Genomic DNA, 17,732 nt, shown 5'->3' with positions numbered 1-17,732 from the left:
GAATCCCAAACCTCCAAAAGTTTGACATAGTCTGCCTACAGGAGACGTGGTTGAGGTCCCCTCCTCTTTTGGAGGGTTTTACCTTAATTTTTAATCCTGCGAAGAAAGAGCACAAAGGTAGACATATGGCCGGCCTTTTAATAGCCTTCAGAGTTGCTAGGGGCTTTGCGATCATATCAGAATTTCAACCCTCACCTTTGATCCAGCCAATAATCATATTGATGGGTCCCTCTCTAGCTGGAAATACTAAGAAAGTGATGGTGGTAAACCTTTATTGGAATGTGGCATCAAATTGGAGTGAAAGGTTTGAGTACAGTGGTCGCACTAATTGATGGAACAAGCACCGCTCATTCCAATCTAGAGGTCCGTCTGTGCAGAGCCTTAAATATCCAGTGCTTCGACAGGTCCTCAAACCACATTGAAGACCCATTCCCCTTGGCTCCTCAACAAGTGCTGAGAGGGCTACTCTGGAGACTAGAACTGGCTGAGAGAAATATACTTTTGGTGAATGGACACATTAGCAAGGGTCGCCCTCCAAGGATAACATGGAAGAGGGGTTTGGAAGCTAAAATGTTAGATTATGTTTTCAGCTCAGAACTACTATTCTCTGAGCTATCAAGCCTGGTTGTTCGTGAAACGGACCGGGAGTGATCATAACATCATAGTAATTTTGGTGGCGAGATGGCCTTTAAAGAAATGCATGAGGCAAAGTGACAATCTGGAAATTGAACCAGGAAGAAACCGGCTGAGGGTGAAACCAGCATCTCACCCAGCTCCCTCAAAGCTAGGTGGGTCTCATCTTCCAGCAGAGGGGACAGAACAACTTAAAGCTTATGATGTAACTCAATTAACTTCTAATACATCTGGATTTCCTATACGACATAAATATGACGCAGAGGTCGCAAAGATGAAAAAGGCCCTAAATAAGGAACTAAGGGAAAATTCCTTAAGACAAACGCCAGAGGCCATGGAAAGTTCTAGACGGCTCAAACAAGCATTTAAAAATTGGCTTAAGTGTTATACACATCAGATGCTACAAGTGGATGCAGAACAAATGTTGTCTTATATCCTCAAAAAATACAGCAGAGATGTGGAGAGTCATGAACCATCTAATTGCCCTTCAAGATGCCTTGTTGCTCAATCCATTTCTGGCAGAAAACTGGAAGACTCATTTTGAGGTGGTATTCTCTGGTCCTAAAAATTGTCAGCTTTGTGAGGATCGTGACTCAGTGGGTCCATGGACATTCTCTACCTCTGGGAGTGAAATCTACGAGCAGATTCTCAGGGTGAGTAATTCAAGAGCGGCAAGCCCAGACGGGATGACGAACTTACTACTTAAACAAGATCCTGATAAATGGGCAGGCAAACTGTGGCAATGGTTCGAACAAATTAAGCAGGAAAAAAAAATCCAGACATCTTGGACCTGCTCAATCGTCTCATTTGTGTCCCATGAGACAACTACTGTCATGTGATAAGTCTATTCGAATATTTAAACTAAAGTAGTTTCTTTCTCTTGTCACTGTATTAGTTTTGGAGTTCTGGGTGCATGTGTTGTATTCTAAATGCTTGGTTTTCACACTGTGTTGCATATAACGCAGCCATTGCAGTTTTGCATTCTTACTGCTCTCAATTTCCATTACTTTCTGGGCAAACCCCTGGAAAAGATGGCCATCCCTCAGCTTAACCTTCATTCTGATTCTGTGGCTGTCTCCATGACCACCAGTCTGGCTGCTCTCCTGAACATCCGTGAAGATCTGCTCTCCAACCATGACTCTAAGATTCCTTCTGTCTGCATCCTACTCTATCCCTCTTCTGCCTTTGATACTGTCAACCATACCATCCTGCTCAACCGTCTGTGATAACATGGGTATAACTGATCAGGCTCTGGCCTGGCTGACCTCTTTCCTCTCTGATCAATCCTCCCAAGTCCAACATGGCTCCTTCCTATCATCGATCTCCCTCTCTACCTCTGGTGTTCCTCAGGGGTCTAACCTCTCGCCCTGGCTTTTCAATCAATACCTGGCAACTCGCACCCACTGCATTGCCATTTTCTGCTCAGATTTGCAGTGCTACGCTGACGACACTCAACTCATTTTCAGGCTGCCCTCGGCCACTTCTCCTTCTCTCATCGCTGATTGCCTAACTGCCATTCAAGATGGTTGTGCCGACAACGATCTTTGTCTGAATGCCAGCAGGATGGAAATCCTCCTCATGGGCACACCTTCACCATCCTTTCCCCCTCACTCTCTGGCCAGCCTCCCTTGGCCCTCCTCCTACCCCCACCTACGAGGATAAGAACCTTGGGGTCATCTTTGACTCCACACTTTCCTTCTCCGCCCACATCTCTGATGTCTCTAAAAAGTCAAACTTCCTACTGCACCTCCTCAGAGGTACTCTGCCTTTCCTCTCCTTCCTCCAGAAGCTCCCTGTCTCCCAAGCTCTGGTTCTCTCTAGGTTGGACTATTGTTAACCGCCTCTTTCTAAATCTATCTGCCTCTTCTCTCTGCCCTCTGTAACTAATCCTGAACAGGACTGCAAGACTTGTCCTTGGCCTCAAGCCCTGGAATCATATCTCTCCAGCGGCTCCCAGTGGATGCAACAATTAAATTCAAAACCCTCTGCATTGTCCACAAGGCTTTCTGGGGCCTAGGTCCAAAATACCTTCAGCTATCCTGCGCAAATACTTCCCCTCTCGAGCTCTTCGCTCCTCTGCCTCTAACTCCCTGCGGGTCAGTCGTTTTTCAAAGAAACAAGCTTGAGGTAAATCTCTGTCTTCGGCTGGGGCCTCCCTCTGGAACAGCCTCCATGCCATTCTAAAACTTGAGGAGAACCATCTCTGATTCCCGGAAGCACCTCAAGACCTTCCTCTTTGCTTCTGCCTTCGCCCCCCACGCCCTGCCTTGCTGATCTGTTCTCTCTCAGCACCGTGCACCTGGCCACCCTCTGTCTTCCGGGCCCAGGTACCTGCTCACCCTGCCACCCTCCTGCACTGCCTCCGGGCCACCCCTTGCAATGGGGTCTGTATCTGTACCCATACAGAGCCCCCCGCTTGTGCACGAGCGCGATAAATATAAAATATCAATTCAATTATACTCTGGTTCCTTAGGGTTGTATCCAAATGAACATTTTCTGGTTTTCAGGACTGAATCCTACACCTTTGAAATCATGCCTAAATATTTGCAATTGCTGCTTAGCGACTCACATTTTGTAAGCAGCAACAATGTGGATTCTGATGCAGGCGTATGCTTTCTTGTGGCCCTTTCCCATTGTTCCTTATCGGTCTCTGACCACTTTAGTGCTTTGCTAGGTTTACACAAACGAGTAATTTCTCTCTGAAAATTGTTGTATTAAATAATCGATTGACTAAAGAAAATGTCAGTTTACTGTAGATGTAAAAACATCCACTACAAACCAATACATTTAAAGTTTATGCTTTTTTTTTGTTTGTGTAGATCCGCCAGACACACAAAATATGAAGAATAAAAAAATACTTGATAAAGTGAAGCCATCTCAAGAGGTATTAAGAAAAATCAAAGAGGAGCCGCAGCCTTGTCTGAAGCTTCAGGACATAGCCTTTGCAGGCGTTGCACAAGAACCCGCCACCGAATCGAAAAAAGAGGTCAACGAGCAAACAGATTCCACTGAACAAAAGAGCCGCCAAACTGACGAAAACTCATATCAGTGTTCTATATGTTCGAAATACTTCACACGAAAATATACCCTTTCAGCGCACATGAAAAAACACTCCAAGAGAAGCTCCTATGCATGTACTGAATGCGGAAGATGCTTTAAGAAACGTTCTCATCTCGGTACCCATGAGAGAACCCACAAAGAAAAGACAGGGTATATATGCTGTGAATGCGGGATGAGTTTCATTAACCAGAGCGACCTCAATGTGCACCAGGAAACACACACGACACAGCAACCGTATCCAAGTATTGAAAGTGAACTCATCAGTGACGCAACCGACATCGACGTACATAAACCATATGTATGTTCTTATTGTGGGACGAGTTGCAGCACGCAAAATAGCCTAACTGTGCACGAAGAACTTCATTCTTCTATTTGTATTATATGTGGAAAGAAGTGCAACACAAACGTATTGCTTGTGAAACACCTGCAGGAAGTTCACGAGACACTTTACAGGTGTGACGAATGCGGGGACGCCTTTAGCTGGAAAAACAAGCTAACGACACACCAAAAAATGCACCAAAGAGAAAGACTGAATGCGTGTGATGAATGTGGCAAGGGTTTCCCCAGCTCCTACGCCTTGGAAAAACATCAGCTGTGTCATGCAGGGGAGAACCCATACTTGTGTGGTGAATGTGGACAAAGTTTTAGCGACGTACCTTCCTTTCTCGTTCACCACAAAACACACGCTCCTTCGAGAGTCGGCTCTTCGAAAGTCGGTCTTTCGAGAGTATCAAACTATGTTTACTGTGAGACATGCGGGAAAAGGTGTGCCAGTGAGCTTGATCTCGCAGTACACGAGCAGACGCATGGCTCAACGCTGAAAGTATAAGGTGTTTCAGCCACAGTGTAAACTTGACGTAATGTTTGCAAGGTGAAAGGTAACTGGTTGCTGCAACCATATTTGCTGTATCTTACCATATTAAGTTCACATCAGAATTAGGGCTCATTTGTGCATTCCACATACACCAAACGAAGCCCTACTCAACTCTGAGAGACCGTCCAGCACATACCCATATCTGTGTGTTTGGAATATGGGACGAGTTCTTGTGGCCAACACCTCAAGCATTGTGTGCGCACTAAAGCATGCACTGTATGAGCAAGTCGAGAACTGCAATGTGGCTGATATTTTGGTTCTTGTATCGAAGAATGTTGTTTTAGCACTCCCAGGCTCTGGAATTAGGTTAATTCCTTTAGACCCATGTACACAGAAGTGTATCCAGCTTGGAACCTAGAACCCATATATGTGTGTTACTTCTGTGACCCTCATTCTTTATACACAATAGTATGCACACACTTTTTTAAATCTTCCTCTTTTAATTAGGGGCAGGAAACCTCCATACTAAGTCTAACAAAAATAATGATTGATGCATGAGGGCAAGATACTGGCACCGCTGAGTTTAGAACCCCTGAACATTCCCACTCAGGGCCCTGTTCACGTGTACAAAATGACTACACACTAAAGGACTTGCGAAGAGCTGTTTGTAAGTGCCCTGTTTCCTTATACAGCAAAGAAAATAAAGTAGTTTTCCCTGCTGAGATTGTCTTTATCCTGGTAGGCTAGAAGTAAACGGGGCCTACTACAGTCCTGACACAGCTCTGTAGGATGTAATGACGCAGCCTAGCAGCCACTTGCCCTGTTAAGGAAAGGGCAAGGCCGCCCCCGCATGAGGCAGAGAAGCAGCATTTATGTGTACACCAAATATTAGAAGTGCAGGTAGCACATAAGCAGGATCTCAAAACTACACCTGGGAATAAGGAAAAGCAGTGGAACCTTTTGCACCAAGTGTAATTGTTTTTGAGTAAATTTAAAAAAGCCCCAAATATTCTAGACATGTAACATTAGGCCCAGAGGAACTTTGGGGTGGAGTGAGCTAGAGAAGTGCTTCTGTTCCTTGCCCAATGAAAACAAAGGGAAGGAGTGGGTGTCTGCGCAGTACTTATGCCGATGATCAACGACATATATTGAGGTTCTGTAATTGCACTGGATAATTTTGCATAGTTGTAAAACAATAAATTGCAAATAGACATGTGATTTTCATGCATTTCTATGGGCATCCTAATGGCTAAAACGGGTGTGTAGTGTCACATGCGTATATTTATAAGACACTATGGGCCTCATTACGCGGTAGGAGGTAGCCATGGTGCTATTAGCACCATAGCTACCCCCTTACCGCATTCCGGGTCCGGGTTCCCGAAATAGGGACTTACCGGGTCATTCTAACCTTGGAGGACCCGGTAAATCCCCATTCCGGGAACCATTTCCCATTCCCATTCGAGCCCCCATAGGGCTCAATGGGAATGGGGATGGAGCTAATAACGAGACCGCAATTTGCGGTACCGTTATTAGCTCTGAAGTCCCATAAAGGGTCCCGTCCTTAACACCTGGTCAGACCAGGTGTTAAGGAAGGGACCCACTAAGGGACCTCGGAATAGGGTGGTAAGGGATTACCGGCACCGGTGCCCTTACCGGTGCTGGTATTCCCTTACCACCTACCTCGTAATGAGGCCCTATATATCTTGAGGGAGTCAAAAGTAGCCTGTGCTAAGCTAATCGGATCCTTCCAAGCTGCAGGCAAAAGCGAATAAGTATGGTTCTTTAAGTGCTATCATGTAAGAAGAGATGTCATGCCTGAATGAATGGAGTCAAGGTTTTAGAAAGTCGAAAACCTGATTATTCAAAAGCATATAGGGTGTGGAGCGCCCTGGGCATACATACATAGTTTAAAGGAACGTGTGTACTGTTGTTTGCTGTGATGAGGGTTGCTGTAGTATGCACTGACTGAGAAACCATGCCCAAGCCTGTCTGTTAAAAACATACCAAACTGGGAAACAACATTGATGGAGAAATGCAAATGATTCAAGAAATTTAGAAAAACAAACATTGAACATGAATATGAAAATTCAAATGGAGAAACCCTGTTGAAATAGAATTAATTCCTTTATATTTAATCGTACACTGCCAATCGAAAAAACCCTTTCGTCTCATATATATGACAAGATGCATTTTAACCTAGCTATACATTTTCCACACAGAGCTTTCAGCTGAAGCTATTTGACATCACTGTTGCTGTACCTCACAAGTAACCCGAAAAACAGCCCACTAGTTTGCCACATGTAGTGGCATGTCCAGGCCAGGAAGTTATTCATCTGCAGTTTGGTGAGTGCTTAAACATGAAGCCTGCATGTCAAAGCCCCACAACAGAGGTCGCTACAAACGGCAAAGCACTATTCAGACGATGGTCACCAGAAATTGGCTTTTGAAATACTGTAATGGCGGCATTTGGCTGGGCGAGGGAAGGAGTGGGTGTGTATTAATGCAAAACCTTAATCCACGCAGTGTAGAATCTCCTGAATCATGAACTAAATGTGGAAAGGATTTCATTGTATTAAGTTACATCAAAGCCAATTGGCATTTGAACCCACACTTGCATTTTCCGTTTATTAAAATGTGGTTCCTGGGAGCTTTACAGTCCGTATTCCAAATAGCAAACCACTGAGAATCCTATTAAACAATGTGTGTGCCCTGCCCCTACAGGATCCTCTATGGTGAGTATTAAAAACATTTACACACACTTTGGCCCTCATTACAAGTCTGGCACTAGCCGTGCCGGTAAAACCGGCAGGTTGCTGCCAGACTTGCCCAAATTACCGGGGCATTACTGCCCTGGTGGTCCGGTAATTCCGGCATTCCTTTACTCCCCATTCCCGTGGAGTCCCATAGGACTCCACGGGAATGGGGGCTGCGGAAACACCGGCACCATGCGATAATGGTGCCGGTGTTTCCGCATCCGTCTGTGGTCGGTGGCATTATGCCCACCAGGTCAGACCTGGCGGGTGTAACACCACACGACCGGAGAACTCTGAGTTAGCCGGTCCATAAAACGGTGCCGGTACGATTTTACCAGCACCGTTAAATCCGGACCGGCTAACTTGTACTGAGGCCCTTTGAGTTAGGGTATGTGGGTTTGTGTGTGTGTGGGAATTCACTGAAAACAACTTTACTTGAGACTGAGTTAAGATGAACCAATTCCTCACAACAAAACCCTTGGTGCCTATGGGAAGTGAAAATCGTAACTCGTGAGTGATTGTTCTCCCCCTCTCCCCCGTAGATATCCCTGTGAGGGGAACTTCAACGATTATCTCTGAATATGAAAGTTTTCGTTGCAATAAATTGGTTCAGCTTAACTCTGTCGTACCAAAAGTTTTTTTCATTGAATTCCAAAGGCTTTGGTATGCTATATCTTCTCCAGGGTCCAATTGCTACGACCGCGACCCATATCCCACCACCTACTAACTGACCAGATACCACCGGCCATAGTTGGACCATCCAAACGTAGTAGAGGATTTGTTTTCTACCGCCTTTTTGTTTTTCCTTAGAATGTAGGAAAAGCCAGTTGTGCTAATTTAATTGAATGCTTTGAGTGCAAGGAGTGGGTAGGTGGGTGGGAGTATTAAATGAGCAAGGCCAGCTTTTTCATCACTTCTCTAGGTAAGAACAAAAGTCATTTGCAAACTTAAAATGATTTCACCTGAAGCTTAATAAAGATTGCCCACACTTACAGCTCAGGAAGTCTTCATTCTATTAAAGACAAGGAGGCGAGCATTATGCTATACTTTCTTTATTGCTGCCATATCAGCTTTTCAACTCATGAACTTTAAAACTGAAACATTTGCTTTTTTTCCCCATAACTTCTTAAAAAATCCAAATCCGAGAGGTTTAAAGTTCCCAAGAAAATTAGAGCTTAACACTAGAACCACGACCCCCATGGTTCCCTGGGGTCTGGTAGTCCCGACCTCTCCTCCTCCATCTATCAGAGTTTGGGCTAGTGCATAAGAACCCATGTCCTTGCAATGAACTCGAACTGTCCTTTGGCCGATAACAACTTCTGTGGACGGAACTGGAAACTGCGTCCCCGAACTGCAACTGCTTGGGTCCAACTGTACAACTTGGAAACGTATCCCTCTGTCACTGATCTTAGCTTGTCTTCATGCTGCTTTCTGGTCGTCCCCTGCGAGAGATGGAGAAGTATTCATGAGGGCGGGCATGAGACAAAATGGAACACCAAATACATCACATGTAAGTTCAAGATTTGTCATTTGTCTGGGTGGGATATAATGCTAGCCTCCTTGTTTTTAATAGAATGAAGACTTCCTGAGCTGTAAGCGTGGGCAATCTTTATTCTGTGACAAGACAGGAGGCTCGCATTATGCTTGTTCAAAGCTTGCTACCACCCTATTCGTTATATTAGATACAGGTTTGAAATAGAATGTCTTAAAGGTCGACTCAGAGGACCAATCTGCTGATTTCATTATGTCTTGAAGCAATACTCCTGCAGTGAAGGCTCTAGAAGCCATTGCACCCCTAGCAGAATGCGCGCCAAAAATGGACAAGTCTATCCCTGCCCACTGCATAACTTCTCTCACCCATCTAGAGATTGTCGCTGCTGCTACCGCATGATAGGGCTTCCTACGCGCTATAAACAACTGGGTCACCCCTCGTGGCCTAAACTGCGCTGTTGCTTCTTCATAATCCTTAATGCACTGCGCCACGCACAACTTCTTATTCTCTGCAAAGTAAGGATATAAAATAACTTGTGAATCTGTCTTTGTTCGTTTCGTAGTGGTAAAAGCTACTCCTTCTGGGTAGAAGATCTTTCTATCTATTTCTAGTGCCTTAACGTCAGATACTCTTCAGCGCGCTGTAAGGCATAATAACATCGCCAGCTTGCCTGATAACTGCGAACGAGAAAGGTCCTCGATCGCTGGCCATCTAAGGAAAAGCCGAAAGACTTCTGACGTCCCACAACACAGCGTACTTTGGTTCTGGTGGCCTTCTCAGCTTCATGCCTCTCAGTTGCCTCAGGACCGTGGGGTGTTCTCCTACCGAACTCCCTTCTACCTTGATATTGACGTGCTGAAATTGCAGATCTGTATATACCTATTGTTCTAAAAGCGCAGCCTTCTTGGAACCTAGATGCTAGGAAGTTAAGGACCTGAACTACAGGGGCTGAAACGGGATCCAAACTACGTTCTGAACACCACTGTGCCCAACCATTTCATGCAACGCTATAGCTCCTAATGGTGGAAGGCTCCCAGGAATCTTTGATGCAGTCTGCAGCGAGTTGTGAAATTCCTGGCAACTCCCATCTTCTCCTGAAACCTTGCAGGCTATCAACTATAGCGTGCCTGGTATCAGCAGGTGCGTCTGGCCAGACGGTCCGAGTAGAAGGTCCGGCCGATGAGGAGCTATCCTCGGAAAATCCGAAGAAAGTTCCATCGTTACTAGAAACCAGGGCTGGGACTTCCAGAGGGGTAGCGCCATTATGAGTTCGCTGCGCTCCCTGCGAACTTTCGCTAGTGCTCTCGTGATCATGATGAATGGTGGGAAGGCATAATGAAGCGCTCCGCTCCATGGTTGCAAAAAGGCATCTGTGCCAGCTGCACCCGGGTCTATCCTCCAACTGTAGTACCTCTGCGTCTGGGTGTTCAGCCTGGACGCAAACAGGTCTATGTCTAGGGGACCCCATAGCTCCTATAATCTCCCGAACACTTGACGATGTAGCTTCCAATTGCTGTAATCTACAAGATAACGTGAGTTCCAGTCTGCTACATCGTTGAGTCCCCGGCAGGTACTCCGCTGTCACTGCAATCTGGTTCTGGAGACAATAATGCCAGAAGCCCCACCTAGCTTGTTTATATAACGCACCACCTAGATGTTGTCCATCTTGAGCAGCACGCAACATTTGACTGTCTTTCGCGAAAGAACTTGCCAACAGTTTGAGACAGTTTATGTGCAGCGCAACTCTTCTTCTGACCATTTCCCTCCTGTTTCTATGTGCTTGCACCTGGCTCCCCAACCTAATCTGTTTGCATCCGACTCTGACTAGGTCTGGAACGTCTCTGAATATCGCTCGGCCGTTCCAAGCTTCCATATTCTGCAGCCACCAGTGGAGCTCTGTAAATGCGTTGTGATCTAGGGTCACTAGTTGGTGATAACCTATACCTCCTTGCAGATGCTTGATCTTGAGCCGTTGAAGCACTCGATAATGGAGCTGGCCCGGAAATATCGCTTGCATGGAGGCTGCTAGTAGACCTACTACTCTGGCGAGACTCTGAAGCGAAATAACTCTCTTCGCTATCACCATTCTGAGCTCCTTCTTTATTGCTCTCACCTTGTGTTGCGGGAGCTCGAGAGTCCCTTTGGTCGTATCTACTGTGAAACCTAGAAATTCTAGCCTTTGAACTGGTAACATCACTATGAAACCGAGCGAGGACAGGAGTGTGCAGATCCGCTGCACATTCTTGGTGAGAGTTGCTTTGTCTGAACCTAGCACGAGAATTTCGTCTAGGTATATAATAATGCGTATTCCCCTTTCTCTTATGGCTGCTGTCACGGGCTTCATCAGCTTGGTGAAAGCCCAAGGTGCAGACGCTATGCCGAACGGAAGACATGTGAAGTGCCATATTTCCCGTTCCACCGAAAGCGCAGATACTTACGAAATGCTTGCGCTATCGGAATTGTGAGGTAAGCGTCCTTGAGATCCAGGCGTGCTAGCCAGTCTCCCGTACGCAGGAGGTCTTGGAGCAGATGGATGCCCTCCATCTTGAAATGATTGTACACGAGCCATTCGCTCAAGCGCCTCAAGTTTTTGACTTGCCGTACACCAGGAACATGTTGCTGAGGAAACCCGGACCTCCCTGGCCATCCCGCTCTATTGCGTTCTTGTCTACTAATTTCTGAAGTTCGCTGTGTAATAGCTCCGCTTTTCCCCACGCCATGTGAATGGGATGAGGTTCTGCATTTTGGACGGGGTCCCCGACAAATTCTAGTCGCAGCCCTGCCACTGCTTGAAGCACCCATGTATCACGCAACAAAGCTTTCCAATTGCTTATAAATTGCAGAGTCCTCCCCCCTACACTCTTGCAAGGTGTACTCACCACCTGAAGCTCTGGGTTGCCGGTAGGATCCTCTCCCTCTGTGACCTCTGGGAAATCTGGATCTGGCCGGGGAGAAGGTATCCTGTTGTTTGCCTTCCCAATATGGGTGTAATTTTAGGGGGAGACAGGGGTGTTTGTCCCCCACAACTTTCATGGCACGCCATTTTGTCCCCATTCATTTGGCTGGGGCACTTTTTCTTCAGATGTCATGTCCCCCCCCAACATTTTCAGAAAAGTTACTCCACTGCTTCCCAGTATTGGGCGCGCGGCCCCTCGGGTCTGCGCTGAAAGTTGAACCGACCGGACTCGCGACCCCTGTGGCGTCCGGTCCCGGAACAAACTTGACCCGGAAAGATTTTCCTTATCGAGCTGTGGGCCTTTTCCAATGCTGAGTACGTGCCCACAAACTGTGATATTTATTTTGCAAATGCTTTGCCAAATAAAAGGCCCTTGGCGCCCTGCCCTGCCTCGTATGAGGCTAGGTCGCTTAATTTACTGTCAATCTTCAACAGGATGCCTCTTCTCCTCTCCGAAGAAAGAGCGCAGTTGGCATTGCTGAGGAGACAAAAGACCCGCTGGGCCCAGTTGCCCAGAGCGAGGGCGTCCACTGGTATTCCTGTGTCCTTCGCTTTCTCTGCCAGGTGCATTCTTTTTGCTAATGGACCAGCTATATCCAGAAGCCAGTCGACACCTTTTCTGATGTCCCACGCAGCCTTCGTCACGAAGGTGACCATCTTGGGGTCGAGATCTGGTGTCTCTGCCAGTTTCCCTGGCAACTCTGGTCTCGGACATTCTGACCGCATGCAAGACCGCACCTCTCTATCTAGAGGCTTCCTTATGTGCTGGCCCATGTATGCCGCTACTCTGGGTGACGGCACCCACTCTGAGGACTTCGGGTGCTTGATGGCCTCTGGGTCAAACATGTCTGTGGTGTTGTCACGTGCTGAGGGTAGACTCTCTCCTCGGTGCACCGAACGGCGTCTTTGTCTTCCCCTCCATCATCAGTCGAGTAGCCCTCGTCATGGTCCCCTGAACCCTGGGGTAGGGGGTCTGTCATGGCATTCCATCTTTTTCTCCAGGAAGGCTCTTTTTTGCCTAGCAACAGGGTTGCTTAGTCCTTGGGGAGCAGTACCCTCCCTTTCTAGGGTGCTCGGGGGGGGGAATCAAAGAGTTCTTGCTCTTCCGAGCCACTTTACGCCCCTTTGTTTCAACCCCTTCTGTGGGGTGTCTGGCTGATGGCCCCTCTCCAGGGCTCTCTGCCCGTCTTTTTCTGGCTGTTAGCTGCTCTTGCTGCTTTGCCATGATAGCCCCCAATATCTCCAGCCTCTGCGCAATAGGCTGCACTCCTTGGGAGACTGCTTGCGTAAGCGAGTCCCCCAGCACTTTTTTTGAAGCTTGGGGATGAGTCTGAATCTTGCTGAGTGGGGTCCTCCTCCCACTCCTCCTCGCCCCACTCTGGTGTAGTGGATGGTGTCTACCTGGGGCTTGTATAATGTGCCATTCTTCTTGTGTTGGCAGAGCCAACTTCTGGGCAGTCAGCAGTGAGGATGGCTGTGTTAACCTGCACTCTTTGTCAGTCAGGCTCTGAAGCTGTTAGCTGGGCTTCGTGTGCTTCAAATCAGCCTTACCTCGTATACATACAAAAATGAATTCACAATTTCTTCTTCATTCCTTTTTTTTTTCGTTTGCACTGGAGGCTTCCAATTGTTCACTGCTCGTCGTTCGCGTTGGAAATAACGTGCGCGAGCGTCAGAGATCCCCCCAGGAGGCGACGGGAAGCCTAGAGTTTACCACTCCCCTGGGTCCTACTTGACCGCCGTGTTCCCGGCGTGGCCGCGGTCACTCTGAGGAGCGGGGCCGGCTGCCTGAGGTGGGCGTGTTTGCTCGCGGCTCCGGCCCGAGCTCCTCGCAACAAATGAATCCCATATAATTAACACAGCAACAACTACCGGAATGCAATTACTTCAGCGCTCGCGCCGTACCTCAGCTTTTTTCGGCAGGAATGCGACCCGCGACGTAACACTACTGAACCGGTAATTCTCAAAATATTCGCACTAACTGCCTTAACGTACGCGCGGCCACTCTAATTAGCACCTTTTCGTGAATATTGACATTTATATGCATCAAAGTATGATAACCAAATGTAAGGTACTTATCTCTATAGAGGTAGCAAAAAAAGAGGAAGAGACCTAGTGTAATGGGTTATTATGCACTAGCGCAGACTCTGATAGGTGGAGAAGGAGAGGTCAGGATTACCAGACACCAGGGAACCATGGGGGTCGTGGTTCTAGTGATAAGCACTAATTTTCTTGGGAACTTTAAACCTCTCGGATTTGGATTTTTTATTTTTTTCAGAAGTTATGGAAAAAAACGCAAATGTTTCAGTTTTAAAGTTCATGAGTTGAAAAGCTGATATGGCAGCAATAAAGAAAGTATGGAATAATGCGAACCTCCTGTCTTGTCATAGAAGTACAGTTGCAGTTTTTCAGGACAGTCTAGAGTGGTCTTCCAATGGTATTTGGCTGAGTCAAGTTTGAGATTAATTTCTTCATGCTGGTTTACAAAAACCAACACATTTTGCAGCATAATTATTTTTATTCACGGGTTAAACTCACACAGTATATGTCAACATTGAACTTTTTACCATTACAAGAAGTGTGGGTCTTGTAAAAACAGGGCCAGGCGTTCAAGACAAAGAAGTGAACATTTAACACGCGAAGCGGGGCAATACAAGTCCAGTGATTGTTATTGGGATGGGAGCATGGCTCCAACGGGTCATGGGGCATTTAGAGGGAAGACAGTGTATGTACCACTGTTTCTTCGAATTGAAAAAAGGCATCTGAAACAATTAACTGTACAAGAAGTGTGGGACAGAGGCAATATTGACAAACAAATACTCCTCTGTGTGATCAAGCTTAAAACAAGTAATACAATCATGCACATAGCAAGCAAGAGGTGAGGCATTTACCAAACGTGCCCATGATTCATGAAAGGCTCTAGTCCATGTTCTGCCCTAATTAACACCAACATGATCAATAGCAGATTAACACTGTATCTTATGGCAGAGCCATCACCTTCTGAAAAGAATATTGATCTGTATCTCTGGGCATCACAGAAGGGAGTGGATACAGACAGGATATAGATGTTTGTTAACTGAGATGCCATAATGAAGTCGTGTGGCGTTAAAAGGAAGTAGACCATATGACTGCACTCGGTCAAGTCATGCGTTACAGTAGTGTCACTAATAAACCTGTTTTAACCACTGTTTCGAATAGTTTGTGTCCTCCCACGTATTCCTCATTTTATGATAATTAGTATCCCAGCTCTGCTGCTTCGGAAAACATTTTTCACCAGACGGCGCTGTGTTCGAGGCCGCAGAGTCATGGTCCCTCGAGGGCCAGCATCGACGTCTTCCGCTGTATAAAGTGCTCGAGCTTCGTGTTACGAATGGCGCATCAGATTTCCTCATCATCTGCTCCCACCACACCCAATACAGGGTTCAAGAAATGTCAGAAGTGTGGTAGGAAAATGTCGAAAACTGACCCCCATCGGAATTGCCTCTGCTGCCTCAGCCCAGACCTTCGGGTTGATGAGTGCGGTTCCTGTCAGGCCATGTCCAATAAGGCTCTTAGGGAACGTAGAGGTAAGATGGCGGGGGAGGAAACTTACAAGTCTTCTAAAAGACAAAAGGATTCGGATGAATCCAGTTGAAAATCTCGTCATGAGTCGAGGAGGTCGAGATCAAAGAGTCTGTTGGGGAAATCCTCCTCGTCTTTGACTAAAAAGTCAAATAAGCGATGTCACAGGTCTTCTTCCTCCTTGTCCTCCTATGAGAGGAGAGTAAATATCCATCAAAGCACGATTCCCCAGAAAAATGGGAGGCCTTCAGGGCTTCGATGCTTAACATATTCGAGAAAGCAGCCCAGAACCCCTCGAAGTTGCCACGTGGTGATCATGCCTCTACCCACTCTAAAAGTGACAGAGGAAAATCAAGATCTAAACACGCAAGAGTTGAAAAGGAGTCGAGAGTGTCTTCACGGGAAAGTTCCCCTATGCCTCGTACTAAGTCAAAACCTCCGGTGCATAAATCGGGGTTAGCGGAATCGACACCGAAGTCAAAGCCAAAACTCGACTCGACACAGTCGATGACCATAGCGTCGAAATCGTCGACGAAAATGGCGTCAACACCTTTAGCTGTATTGAAGCCGTCTTCGACATCGTCGAATCCAGCGTCTTCTTTATTGACGCCTTTATCGAGGCCTTCTTTGATTCCAAGACCCAAGTCGACGCCATTGTCCATACCTAGGTCGATTCCACCTTCTTTACCTGAAAAAGCTTTCCATCCTCAACCTAGACAGGAATTTTTCAGATCCATGTCATCCATTTTTGAAGAACACTCCTCTGAAGAGGATGTCACTTCAGTTGGAGTTAGGTTTGGAGCCAGAGAGGTCCCTGAAGAGCCAGTGGACCCGAATTCTAAAATTACAGATCTTTATGACTGTCTCCAAAATGCCAGTGGCTTAGACAGAAAGACCAGACCCTACAGATCATGCTGATCTTAGTTATAGGAATCTTATGGGAAGGGTCATTGATTATATGGGTTGGAAGACAACTTCCCCAGATTTCGACCAGGATGACATGACGGACATCCTGAGTAAAGGTCCTTTAAAAGATCCTTTTAAAGATCCTGTTCTTCCATTTGATAAAGCACTGCAAAAAAGGGTGATGGTAAATTGGAATACTCCCGATTCAATTTCAGCAGTAAATAAGAAACTTGTACCAAAATATAGACCATCTTTATCAGATCCAGAATAGTTATCTAAACATCCCCCCCCCTGAAAGTCTAGTGGTTCAAGCTGCAACCTCCACTAGGCAATAAGCTTACCCATGAATACCACCAGACAGGGATTATAAAAAAGTTGATGCATGGGTCCGGAAAGTCTTTTCTTCGAGCAGCATGGCCCTTAAATCGACTAATGTCACTTGCACATTAGCAAGATTTACTTATACCCTGTGGGGCTGCATGTCATCAGCGGCTGAACGCATCCCGGAAGATGAGGAACGGTATGGTTTCCTGGCTATAGTAAAAGATGGTAAAGAGGCTATGGGGGGGGCGTGGCTAAGCAGCCATGTGAAGGGACGTGGCTCCGCAGTCGCTCCTGATGATCCTGTTAACATCCGAAGAAAACTGCGTGAATAGAAGCAAGAAAGACCCACATTTTGGAGCATAGGCGTGGGAAACCCTGAAGCACGCCGTGTGTAAAAAATCACGCTGATTCCTACTGAAACCAGGAAGATCGCAGCCCGAGAATATGAGACGAACAAAACGAGAGAAAGAAGATGGCCGCCGTCCGTCGGCCACAGAGAACAAAGGACTTTGGATTAGCCGCAAGGAATGCCTGGCAATAAAAGGAAAAAACAGAGGTCGGCGGCAACTAGGACACTAAGTCAAACACACGTGCTGACTGGAGCCCAACGTTGAAATGATTTGTGCCAGGCTCCGGCTCTTTATACAGGTGCGCAGTGTCCACTCGAGTGTGACCGACGCGGGGAGCAGAACTGTTTGCTGGCTGCCGGGGGCCTGGTAGAATACCAGCGCTCGGTCGCCGAGCACCGGAAAGGATTACACGCAAGCTGACTGCAGTGTGTGGCTGCCAGCTGGGAATTCCAGTGCTAAAATTAGCAGAGCACACGGGACGCGAGCGGGGTACCTAGACTGGGAGGCAGCAGAAGTGGCAATGTGTGTAGAGCTGGCGGGGAGACACATTGTTACCCTGAAAGATCGGCGGCGAACGAACGGTACTACACTAGTGCCAGCGAGGTCAGCAAGACACATTCTCTGTCTACAGTGGAGTGCGGAGGACACTATTTAAAAAAGCTGCCTTGTTGATACATCAGGCAGATTAGGTGTTCCATATAACAAAGGGCTGCACTAGGGCTTGGAGGGCAGTGGAAGCCTGCTCTTGCTCATCCTTTTTTTTTTTTTTTTGCTGAGAGATATGTGCCTGGTAAAGCAACCTGATATTGCTGCCCCTAGGAGTACATAAGACCAATACAACGCAGCAGGACTCATACTGGCACGCTGCTTTGCAAACACAAGA

General features: G+C 46.8%; 1 protein-coding gene across 1 annotated transcript in view; it reads left to right on the top strand.

Annotated features, from left to right (window-relative positions):
* LOC138566893 (zinc finger protein 624-like) overlaps positions 1-5,718 on the top strand; it is a 176,134-nt gene extending 170,416 nt beyond the window's left edge. The window contains exon 4 of the mRNA XM_069644620.1: positions 3,453-5,718. Coding sequence (XP_069500721.1) covers positions 3,453-4,522 — 1,070 coding nt within the window. The 3' untranslated portion in view covers positions 4,523-5,718. The remainder of the gene's footprint in view (positions 1-3,452) is intronic.
* Positions 5,719-17,732: the final 12,014 nt, after the last annotated feature.

Source organism: Ambystoma mexicanum, chromosome 2p (genome assembly GCF_040938575.1).
Source record: "Ambystoma mexicanum isolate Mex_15411 chromosome 2p, UKY_AmexF1_1, whole genome shotgun sequence".
Taxonomy (NCBI): domain Eukaryota; kingdom Metazoa; phylum Chordata; class Amphibia; order Caudata; family Ambystomatidae; genus Ambystoma; species Ambystoma mexicanum.
The sequence above is the reverse complement of the archived record's forward strand: the minus strand, read 5'-3'. Positions and strand labels throughout refer to the sequence as shown.